This window comes from Hyaena hyaena, unplaced genomic scaffold (assembly GCF_003009895.1).
Source record: "Hyaena hyaena isolate Hyena2069 unplaced genomic scaffold, ASM300989v1 scaffold_28, whole genome shotgun sequence".
In the NCBI taxonomy this organism is placed as follows: Eukaryota; Metazoa; Chordata; class Mammalia; order Carnivora; family Hyaenidae; genus Hyaena; species Hyaena hyaena.
This window is the reverse complement of record NW_024080660.1, coordinates 5,842,459-5,854,304: the sequence shown is the minus strand read 5'-3', so window position 1 is coordinate 5,854,304 and position 11,846 is coordinate 5,842,459. Positions and strand designations below refer to the sequence as shown.

Here is an 11,846-nt window from a genome sequence, read left to right as displayed (position 1 = left end):
CTCCTAGAAATAAATAAAAAACATTTTAAAAAAAAGAAAGAAAGAAAGAAGGAAGGAAGGAAGGAAGGAAGGAAGGAAGGAAGGAAAGAAAGAAGGGCTAAGGAAGGAAGGAAGGAAGGAAGGAAGGAAGGAAGGAAAGAAAGAAGGGCTACTAATAAATGCAATAGTAGGGGTGACACTCAGAAACATCATGCTGGGCAAAAAAGGCCAGATACAAAAAGTATATACAGTAAAATCCCATCTTTGTGAAGTTCTACAACAGGCAAAACTAATTTATGGTGAAAGAACTCAAAAACAGTGGCTGCCTTGGGATGAAGGACTAACTGGGAACAGAAAAGAGGACATTTTTGAGGTGATGGAAATATTCTGTATCTTGATAGAGATACAGGTTACAGGGTGTTTGAACTTATCAAAACTCTTGAAACTGTAACACTTAAGTTCGAAACTGTAACACTTAAGTTCAGGCACTGTGCGTAAATTTTATCACCAAACAGTATTAAAAGGTACAAAAAGGCGAAAAAAAATCTTGCCTTAGGAAATTACCTTCTTTCTCCTCCTATTTCTTTCTTCCTTCAATGAATATACACTGTGCTCAGCTGTATTAAGCACACCTTGTGTATGTGTATATAATAAGGTATTCTTTTTTGTATGTTTTTATTTACTTATTTAAGTAATCTCTACACCCAACATGGGGCTTGAACTCACAACCCCAAGATTGAGAGTTGCATGCTTTTCTGACTGAGTCAGCCAGAAACCCCAGTTTCTATATTACGGTAAAGAGACTTGTTTTCTTCCCTCACTGAGCTTAGAGGAGACTAAGACACTTTCCTCTGTTCTTAGTGCAGTGACTCAAACTTTTTTTGACTTTCAACTCACAGTAAGAAATACATCTTAGGGGCGCCTGGGTGGCTCAGTCAGTTGAGCGTCCAGCTTTGGCTCAGGTCATGATCTCATGGTTCGTGGGTTCAAGCCCCGCATTGGGCTATGTGCTGACAGCTAGCTCAGAGCCTGGAGTCTGCTTCAGATTCTGTATCTCCCTCTCTCTCAGACCTTCCCCTGATCACGCTGTCTGTCTGTCTGTCTCTCTCTCTGACATAAATTTAAAAAAAACATTAAAAAATTAAAAAAAAAAAAAGAAATACATCTTATACTGTCACACACACACAATATAACAGTTTCACAAAATAACACTTAACCTTACAAGTATGATGTACCAAGATATTTTCTATTCTATTCTATTCTATTCTATTCTATTCTATTCTATTCTATTCTATTCTATTCTATTCTATACTATTCTATTCTATTCTGTTCTATTCTGTTCTACTCTAGTTCAACCCATCAAAGTGATGTCATGACTTCCCCTAATGGACCATGACCTACCGTTTGAAAAACACTGTTCTAGTCCCCCTGCACTTACCTTTAGTGTTGCAATTAGCCAGTTACACGGAAATTATTTCTTTGTATGTCTATGAATACCTCTAGGGCAAAAATTATTTTTGATGCTAAGCGTATAGCCTCATTCCAAATAAATATTTACTTAGCAGAATGTTATCTGCTTAAAAAAGAAAAAGAGTAATGAATCTGTCCTCACTTTAGGCCTCAATCAAAAACAAAACAAACAAAATACAAAACAAAACCAGAGCACTTTACTATCTGAGTGGCCCAGGATACCACGCAGCAGCCCACACCCACACACTGAGGGGGTTGGAGGGTTCTTTTTCATGAGACTTCATACCACATCCCATGAAGAACAGGCTCTTCACATACTTTTCTTCTTGTTGTTGTTAAATGAGAATAAGGTGCAAAAGAGCTCGTTACTTGGACTGATTTTAAAACACCTATCTGCTGGAGGGTCAAGGAGCTGCAAAGCTCATGACTGACAGCAGTAGGCCCTCTCTCCCCTGGGGTCAGCAGTTTGGTGAAAGGGGTGGGAAAGGTGCCCTGGGGGCAAAAGAAGGAGGCAAGGACAAACCAGAGGCAGAGGTGTGATGGACTGCATCATTCGATTTTTTTTTTAACCGAATGCATGCGAGATAAATAGTAGAAATGGAGTATAAGAAAGGATTCTCTTTCTTGTGCTGAGAACAGGCATCTGCCCCAACAGAGAAGAGCCATTGCTCTTAGGAGAAGAAAGGGTCCTGTTTAGGGCTCTGACCTCCACTGAAGGACAGTGTTCAGATTGGCATCAACAAGCAAAGAGAACAAAGCGGTGTCTGAGCGAGGATCAGGGCTCCACTTACCCAGTAAGACAATGCCACACAGGGCACTAAGAGGCTGAAATCTCCTGAATCAGAAATCCCTGGCTGAAGGAACTATTTTATTTATTTACTTATTTTTTTTAAGTTTATTTATTTATTTTGAGAGAGACAGAGCAGCAGGAGTGGGGGAGGGGGGCAGAGAGAGAGAGGGAGACAGAGAATCCCAAGCAGGCTCTATGCTGTCAGCACAGACTCTGATGTGGGGCTTGTACTCATGAAACCATGAGACCATGATCTGAGCCGAAAACAAGAGTCAGATGCTTAACTGAACCACCCAGCAACCCCTGAAAGAACTAATTTAGAAAAGTTCCCCCAGCACGTAAAGTCAAATTTAAGTACCAGTGACCTAGTCCAGTTCTTCTGTTTGCCAGAGAGAGGTCGGGGAGAGGGGAGAAGGCAGAGTTCCAAAACAGTTCAGTGACAGGCCCTTGATGACCTGAATCTTAGACCGGGCCCCGTGTGGTGTGGTAAAGTGCAGTGGGTTCATTCACCGAGAAACCAAGTCAGGCGGAGGAGGGTGCAGGGTCCGGCCAGAAGCTTGTAAAGCCCAGGGGCTGCCTGCTAACGGCTAGTGGCAAATATCGGGCCTCGGAGAGGAGGCTGGCCTGCAACGCTGGAGACCAGGAGGCTGGGCTGCTGCTGCCACTAAGCCAGCAGGCTCCAGGCCCTCCACTTTGAAGACTGGGGAGAAGGGTGTATTTATGCAGCTAAGGTCAGGACTGGCTCAGGAACTGGGCCAGATGGGAGTCTGCAGGTGAGAGAGGCTGCAAGACTCAACCATGAAGTTTGAGGAAAAGCAGCAGGAGAAACTGGCGCAGGCTGACCCATGAGGCCAAAGACACAGAGAGTATCCCCTGCACCTGTCCCATGCAAAACACACGTGCCTACGAACCTACTTCAGTCTTCATCTTTGTGTCACATATCAGAGAGAAGGGCCATTTGTCAGGGACATCTGGATGTCTTCCTGACCAGGACCCTCATTTGCAGTGTAACTGGGGGCAGGGAACCCTCTTGAGCCCCAGATTCCTTACCTTCAGTAACGCTGATCCAGAGGGCAGTATGACATCAAATGAAATAATACTGGGAGACGTTAAGTGCTAGCTAAGTATAAGGTACAGCATTCTAACTCCTTAGCTCTCTCCACTCACTTCTATGTGTAATATGATAGAAGAAGATATTTCCTGGAGACCGAAGTGCGTTGCAGTTATGAGCACGGGTTGAGTATTCAGACTGAGGTACAAATTTTGCCCCCATCACTTATTAGCTGACTCCGAGTTAAGTCCTCTAAACACAGAAGTTTAAACTGTGAAAGTGGAGACAGAGTGCCTTCCTCCCAGGACTCTAGTAAGAACTGAATAAGATAAAGGATAGAGCGCTTCTCCTGGCACCTGGTACATGGCGAGCCCCTAATGCGCCGTGGCTGCTATCTTCATGATTCTTCTCAAAATGCTCCAAGATGCCTGAGCAACAGGACTGGGGAACACCTGACCAGTTCTCTAAAACCAGGAAAAAGGCGCCCTTGAGCCCCCAGCTTTAAGCACTTACATCAATAAGGTCAGACAGGTCGTGGATGTAGTACTTGAAGACAGATGCATTGGTCGCCTCCAGAGCCAGCAAGTACTCATTCCGGGCTTTAATGGCCTTCAACTTATTCTCTGTATACTTGGCTTGGCGCTGAAAAGGGAACAAAAGTTCAATTCTGCTTTTTTTTTTTTAAAGGGGAGATTGTTCTCTAAAAGATGAAAGGACAGTACATTCGAGAACCACAACTGTGCTGCTACTCCCTATGCGCTGTCTGCCTTAAATTGGGTTCTAATTCTGTTTAATGAGATTCAAGGGCATAATGTAGATCAATCCGGGGAAGGTTAATGAAGCTCCCTACCTTAGACGCATGTCCCACTTAGGTTCTATCTGCAAATACCATTCTCTGTCCTTGTGCTACCGTCCAGAAGGTGTCATTATGGGACATGTGAAGCCAAACCCTAGATCCAGAGTCCCTCTCCCAGGTTTGGGAAAGGTTCCTATGGTTTCTTGTGAATCTGCTACAGGTGAAGAAGTAGAAGCCCCTCCCGCCCCCTCCCCTGGCCCGGCCCAAGTTCTTTCAGTACCTAGAATTTCTTCCAGGGCAGACAGCAAGGACTGCCTTTTGGCCACTAGGCCCTAAGGGAACCAGAGTTTCCTTGTTCTGTTCTTCACAGCACCTACTGGAAAACGCTTATCGGTCCTGACTTCCCCAGTGCTCGTCCCCGGCCCCTAAGCTGCTGAAGCACACATACCTTCTCCTTCATTTTCTCAATCTTCTTCACCGAGCTCCTCCGGACATGCTTCTCCTCGATGCGGACATTGGACGAGGAGTCAGGGGAGTGTGGGGTCTGCCGGTCTTCTTGCTTTACCGATTTTCCAATTTGCTTCTCCTCCTGCTTCTCCGCCTCCTTTAGTTTGCTCTGAGCACTGATGCTGTCGGCATTGTACATGTGATATGTCTTCATGACCTGCAAGACACCCCCCACCCCCACCCCCGGAGGTCAAGCCAATGGGGTCAATTCTCTGCTTTACAGACTAACAGATTCAGCTGAACTTGTCTCACATGAAGCAATATCCTCATACCCTTAAGGGAAAAATTCTTAAGTGTTCGGTTCAGCAAACATTGTATATTAAAGACCACTCCAAAGCACAGGAAAGCAGCACTTGAACTGAGTCAATATGTCTTATTATTAAAATGACTTCACGTCTCCCATCATCTATTATTTACTTCTATTTATTAACACTTGTAATCACTACTCTTTTATATTGGCTAAATAATTCCTATCGCTTAGCCATCTCACAGCACCAAGCACACAGGAAACAATACCCCGCTCAGATCCTGAGAGCAAATCCCTTCCCTCGCTGGTTAGGAACCCTGAAGGTGGCAGCACTGCCTGTGGAGTAGCCTGCTTTTTGGACATTTCAGATATAAAATGGGGAAGAAGAAAGACTCCAAAAGCTCCTTCTCCTGGGCCTGGTCTGCTTCATGAAGACTGAACACCCTTTCTCATGGGAACCAGAACAGCAGCAGCGATAGCAATGGCAGTGATCATTTATTGAAAACTTAACTTGTGCTTGACTCTGTGTTGAAGACTACACACCCATTTCCTCATTTCATCCTTACAGCCCCCCTGTGATCTAGAAAACAACCCAAAGAAGACTGTATACCCACACAATAATTTAGGGAAGAGTCTAAGAAGGAATAAACCCCTCCATCAGGTGAAACTAGAACTGCCACAGGAAGGAATATATAAAAGGAAAGAAATACCATTTTCAAATTCCCTGTCAAAGCAAACGTCTGGAGTCCAATCTCTTTTCTTAATGAGGAGGCCAGGAAGCCTAGAACTTGTGTGTTTCCTCCCAAACATACTTCCAGCCACAAGATGCCCGCTCTTCCCTGCTGGGGCTCTCTCTTCCCACACAGGGAGCCTCTAGCTTCTATCTAGGAATTAAAAGTGCTGATTGCAACTAAGCAAGCTGAAGTTCAAGAGTGCTGACATTTTGATGCCGTGCGATTTCCTTGAGAGGGAGAAAGAGTATAGGAGCTGGGTGCATACGTGTGGGGGCAGGGGGTGCAGACTCAACAACAGAGGAAGAGTGTGGGTATTATGTTGATGATAACCTGCACTTACTTTATTAGTACGTGCTGTGTGTCAGAGGCTTTATGCGTGTTTTCTCACTTAACCCTTACAACAACCCCATGAAAGACATATGATTATTTCCACTTGTAAATATGGGGAAACCAAGGCTGAAGGAGACAAATTATCCCATCCAAGGACACACAGCTAGCAAATGACAGAATCAGGATTCAAACCCAGGTCTGTGAGATCACAAAATCCATATTCTTAGCCATTTGGCACCAGTGTCTTCTTCTAAATAGGACCAGAGCTGTACTAGTTGGGAGGAAAGATTAAGTTTAGTCAAGGCAGGTTTACAAAGAGGAGCTGGTTTTATTAATGGCTTCATGTTAGAGCAGTGGTCTCAACTTGGGGCTAATCTGGAGACTTTTTTGATGGTCACAACTTGCGAGCTTGCTACTGGCATCTAGTGGGTAGAAGTCAGGAAGCTGCTAAACACCCTAGGCACAGGACGGCCACCACAACAAAGTTGTCTGGCCCAAAATGTCCATGCTGCCAAGGCTGAGAGATCCTGGGTTAAAGGGACCTTATGGATGTACTCATCCTTTAGGATCAGCTAGAGGTGGTGGAAAGAATGAAGAATATTGGGGCATTGACAAAATCAAAATACATTAGAGTTTAAATGTCTCATTTTGGATACAGAATATCTTAAATCAGCTTCATCTTATTTTGGACCTGACATCATTTCCCATAACAAGGTCAATTCTGTATATTCTCTACACAGGAGAAATGATATTTAACAACTGATAGCATTAAAAGCCTTTCTAAGTAATTCAAACAGTCTTCCAGATTCCAGGTTGACTAAGTGAGGAAGAGGCATCTGTTATCCTGTCTAAAGAAGGGTATTTAGGAGACTGTTTTTTCTTTCTTTTCATCTGAATATGGATGCAAAAGTTTGAATGAACAGTTATAAAAATGAATGATTTTTAAGAAAGCAATTTTCCATTTCATGAAGATGCATGATAAAGAGGAAACACCATGAATAATAATAAAAATCAATGATTTCTACTGTTCTTTTCCACTAAAGAACTCTCTCGTTTTTTTTTTTAAGTTTACTTATTTTCAGAGAGAGAGAGAGAGAGAGAGAGAGAGAGAGAGAGAATCCCAAGCAGGCTCTGTGCTGTCAGCATAGAGCCCAATGGGGGGCTTGAACTCAGAACCACGAGATCATTACCTGAGCTGAAATCAAGAGTTGGATGTTTAACTGAGCCACCCAGGCGCCTCTAAAATTCTCTCTTTAAAAGAGTAAAATACTACCTTGTTTAAGAAACTATGAATTCCTAAAGGTAAGCATCATTTCTTTTGTGTTTTCTTCTCTTCTCCACAGCTGGGAAATGTGTCGTGTACACACTGGTAGTTTTACAATCAATGTGGTTGCTCAAATAACTTAATGACACTGAATCTCTCCTCTGTAGAAATATGGAAGAAGTATAACTAGTATCCTTCAACTCAAGGCAAAACTGAGGTATTCAGAGGCCAAAGCTTAAATAAGTGATGCTAAAACAATTGGAGAAATAGGGACGTCAAGATAGGACTTGGAGAAATATATATATAGTGAGGGAAACTCAGGGAACTAGGGAAAACTCAGAAGTCTGAATTCTCAGTTCTATGAAGAGAATTCACTTTACTTCAAAAAACTAAATCTTAATTCATGCCTTTAGCTCTGCTTTCTCAAGCCACATTAAAATAATAGAAGAGTTGTTGTTATCATTATTATTATTTATTATTTTAGATATAAACTGAGAAAAACAAAGAATGAAAGCAGCACATATAAAGCAAGGAGGCAAATAGTAAATATCTACCAAACCTGAAACTAAAAGTAGGCAGAGCCAAGAAGCAACCAGACTTATATCACAGAAGCCCTATGGGGAACTAGCGGCAGTGGGATGAAGATGAAGCTAAAACAAGAGAAACTACTGGAAGCCCAAGAATCACTGGACTATAAGATCCCAATCCCTTCCCGTCCATAGTGAAGGGCTAGAAGCTTATTCTCTTATACAAGGTCTACTGGTCGGGGACACTGGGCTCAGCTGAGGGTAGAGGTACTGAGCTTAAAACAGGAGGATCAACTGAAAATTCTATACCGAATGTTGTGATGGCTCCAGTCTCTTTACAACTCAGGCCCCAGACATAGGCAGGAGGTTAGAAGAGCCTTGTCTAGGAAATCTGACCATAAGATAAAAGACCTAGAAATACTGATTATCAGGGCTTTCCCAAGGACACACCTCAGTCAGATCACAAAGTCCAAATTCTTAGCCACTAGGCACCAGTGTCTTCCTCTGAATAGGACCAGACCTGGACTAGTTGGAGGAAAGGTTAAGTTTAGTTGACACAGAACTTCCAATCAGCTTTTCAATGCCTCACTCTCTTTATTAAAAAAATTTATTTATTTATTTACTTGCTTACTTATTTATTTATTTGAGAGAGAGAGACAGAGAGACAGAGAGAGAAAGAGAGAGAGAGAGAGAAAGAGAGGAGAGAATCCCAAGCAGGCTCCATGCTCAGCGTGGAGCCCGATGAAGGACTCAAATCCATGAATGACCCTGGGATCAAGACCTGAGCCAAAATCAACAACTGGACGCTCAACCAACTGAGCCACCCAGGCACCCCAAGACTGTCTCACTTTAAAATATGAATAGGCAACTAAAACTTACCAAACATTTAAGGAAAATATTTGATATGAAAAGCCAAGAACAAAACAAGCAATTTAGAGGGAACAGAAAGGATACAGAAGGGGAAAACCTTCAAAAATAATCAATAATGTCCCTAGAGAGATCAATGAAAAATGAAAAGACATAGTACCATGAAACAAGAACAGAATGCAGCCAAAAAGGAACATTTAGAGAAGAATAAAAGAGCTCTTGGCAATTAGGATTCAATTCAAATATCTTTCTAAGGAGCCAGACTTCATGCCCTTCCTCTGAAAAAACATGTGAAAGTTATCTCCTCAAATTTTACTTGCTGCTTTACTTGCCTCTCTTCTATTAACACTAAATGCCTTGAGTTCAGGGACATCTCTTATTTGTCTTTGTATCCTTAGTGCCTAGTGCTGGATACAAAGAGGCAAGCAGAGCTCAGAGACTAGTCACAGACACGGTTTCAAGGGAGCAGGTGCTAAATATCAGTCTGCAGTGGCTCTGCCAGCAGACAGCTGCAGCACCAAATCAAGGAGTCATACATTTAAGGGGAGTAGAGAAGCATAAAGCACTGCGGTAACAACAGCCCCAGTGTCCCAACACCTCTTCTTGCTTTCTCAATTCTAGGGCTTACTTGACTCTTCCTACTTAGCCAATCCATGTGGCTTCAGTGCCCCCACATAGCCTCCTTCCTGTGGGCATTTGCTGAGCTTTTCCAGATACAAACTCTGAGTACAACCAAGGCAGAGAATTCCAAAGTTCTTTGGGAAGCTGTGTGCTCCAACTTCAAAGGCATTCCTGGATCACCAGTCAGAAAATGAAAACCACTTATGCCACGGCCTACAAACTAGCCAACTCATTATGGAGGAATAAACACATGGAGGAGAATGCTCACTAGGGTTGCTCTCTGAATGGCAGCTGTGGGAAGTAGCCCCTGGCACAGAATGCCAAGTCAGGGAAATCAAAGGTCCTTCAGGCAGAAAAGAGGAAGGTACAGAGGGGCAGCTGGCCACTTATGGAGTGAGTCTGGGCCTCTTGCCCAAAGGCATCTTTATTTGGGAACACCCAGCCCTGCCCCTTGGATCATCAAGGTTCAAAAGTACTTAAATTATAAACCCTTGGGTTATCAGTCTCCTAAAAAGATGTATTTTGGGTATTAGCGGAGATGCAAGCTAAGGAGAGCACTGAATATGGTGGGTTCCTTATATTCTTGGTTTCCTTTATTCCATGCCCACAAATAAATTCTATTGCCCACAGGGTCACTGAAACAAGAGGCTCTTTCCTGCCTTCCCCAAAAGCAAATAAGGGGAAAGTTCCTTATAAGATCTCCTTTGTTCTCTTCTTAACTCCTCTGAGAGAGAGGGAAGGCGAGAGAACATTCAGCAAGTAGCTTCCCAAAGGCAGCATATAATAGTGCCATGCTCCTATTTGATGAAACCACTGTCCCATGTCAAGTGACCAATAGTCCTAGCTCACCAAGGACTTTCCTAGGTTTAGCATTCAAAGTCTCATGCCCCTGAAAACCCTTCAGTCTTAGGAAAACTGAGACAGTCAGTCACCTTAATGCCATGGTGCCTGACTGGGGCCAGTCCTACACTTTTCTCACCCCACAGAGGAAGGAACTCAGAATTCTGTTCTCTGAACTTGCTAATGGCCTATAGAATCTGCAAACTTATTTGACCCTTAACTACTGTTTAATATTTTTGGAAATATGACTGGAGATCCCAGTATACGAAGTATGTGGAAAGCTGAGTTCTAGAGGTTGGGGCACCCCCGGGATCATATAACTAGTGGCAGATCACATAGAATCTGGGTTGCCTACTTCATTAGACTCCAGTCACTAGACAAGGGTTTTTCAATCTTGGTACTACTGACATATTAGGCAAGATAATTCTTTGTTCTGGGGGGTACCACATGCATTGTAGGATTTTAGTTGCATTGTGAACTCTAGCACATCCCCACCCCAGTTGTGACAACCAAAAATGTCTACAGACATTTCCAGATGTCCCCTTGGAGAAAAAAAGTCACCACGCTAGACCCTTCTGCCTTCCCTGGAACTTTGCAGTGTTCTCTACGCTTTCATCCCTTCCCGTTGCTAGAGGAAAATGTCAAATTTTTATTTTGGCCTTGGGCAAATTGACAAATTTAAAGAGTGTGTATCCAGGGATAAAAGGTACAGCACAGCAAATATGATCAGTGGTGTTATGATAGTGTTGTATGGTGACAGATGGCAACCATACTTGTGAGCATGGCATAACGTGCAGACTTGTTGAATCACTGTGTTGTATGCCTGAAACCAACATAACATTGTGTGTCAACTACACTTCAATAAAAATATAAAATAAAAATAAAAATAAAAACAGTGTATACCAATTCATCTCCTGGCAAGGGACTCCATGCCCAGCCAATTCTCGGTTTGCACGGCAGTAGGAAGACTATGCCCTGCATGGAGCAGGAAAGTGCTGGCAAATGCTGGACTGCCTGAAGACCACAGTCCAAGGTGCCTGTGCAGCCCTCCTCAAACCAGAGCGGCAAGTTCAGGTTCCACGGGTTTCTTCCTCATTCCTGCACGAATTATGCCCTTTCCCTTATTCATTTTTTTTTAAAAATCACAGCATATTAGGGGATCTTGGACTCTGAGCAAAGCTAATGGATCCCCAGACACTGTTCTTTCACTGCTACATCAAGTCGCACTGCAGAAGTGGCAAACTGGGTTTGAACTAGTTTGGGGTTTGTTGCTTCTTCTCCCCACGCCAGAAAGAGCAAAGAGCAGAGGCCCTAGATGCTTGCAAGAGAATAAAAGGATTCAAATAATGACTGCATGTGTCAAATTCTATCTTAGTGAATTCTCTGTCAGAGAAGGGAGTAATAGGTGCCTAGAAGATGCTCTAAAAATAAAGAGCAGAAGTAAAGCATTACAAAGACACCAGCATTCAGGAAAACATATCTAGTCTGCAAATGGTTCACATAAACATGCTTCTATTTTTATAAAAAGCTTTAACTGCACTTGAAAGAAATGAAAACTTGGGAGTTGAACCAAAGAGTACCATCTATCTGCTCGCCTTCAGAGCATAAGAGTCACACAGCAGAATTCCAAACAAACTGAGCGCCACTGGAGACCAGTCTGATGACTACTCTACCCTATTTATTTGCTCAATAGTTGCCGTGACAAAATGGCCACACCTAGGCTTTTGGATCAAGAACATGGAATTCTCTGATCCCAAATGCCTGTGATGCATGTCATCACTGCCTGTCTTCCTATGAATTAAGAAAGAAAGAAAGAAAGAAAG

At 43.1% G+C, this 11,846-nt stretch overlaps 1 protein-coding gene across 10 annotated transcripts in view; it reads right to left on the bottom strand.

The window, feature by feature from the left end:
- Nucleotides 1-11,846, bottom strand: part of SRGAP2 (SLIT-ROBO Rho GTPase activating protein 2) — a 237,768-nt gene that overhangs the window by 67,300 nt on the left and 158,622 nt on the right. For all 10 annotated transcript variants that reach the window (XM_039227569.1, XM_039227564.1, XM_039227565.1 and 7 more), the window contains 2 exons: nucleotides 4,535-4,750; nucleotides 3,804-3,932 (listed from right to left, as the gene is read on the bottom strand). In XM_039227569.1, the coding sequence (XP_039083500.1) occupies nucleotides 3,804-3,932; nucleotides 4,535-4,750 (345 nt within the window). The remainder of the gene's footprint in view (nucleotides 1-3,803; nucleotides 3,933-4,534; nucleotides 4,751-11,846) is intronic.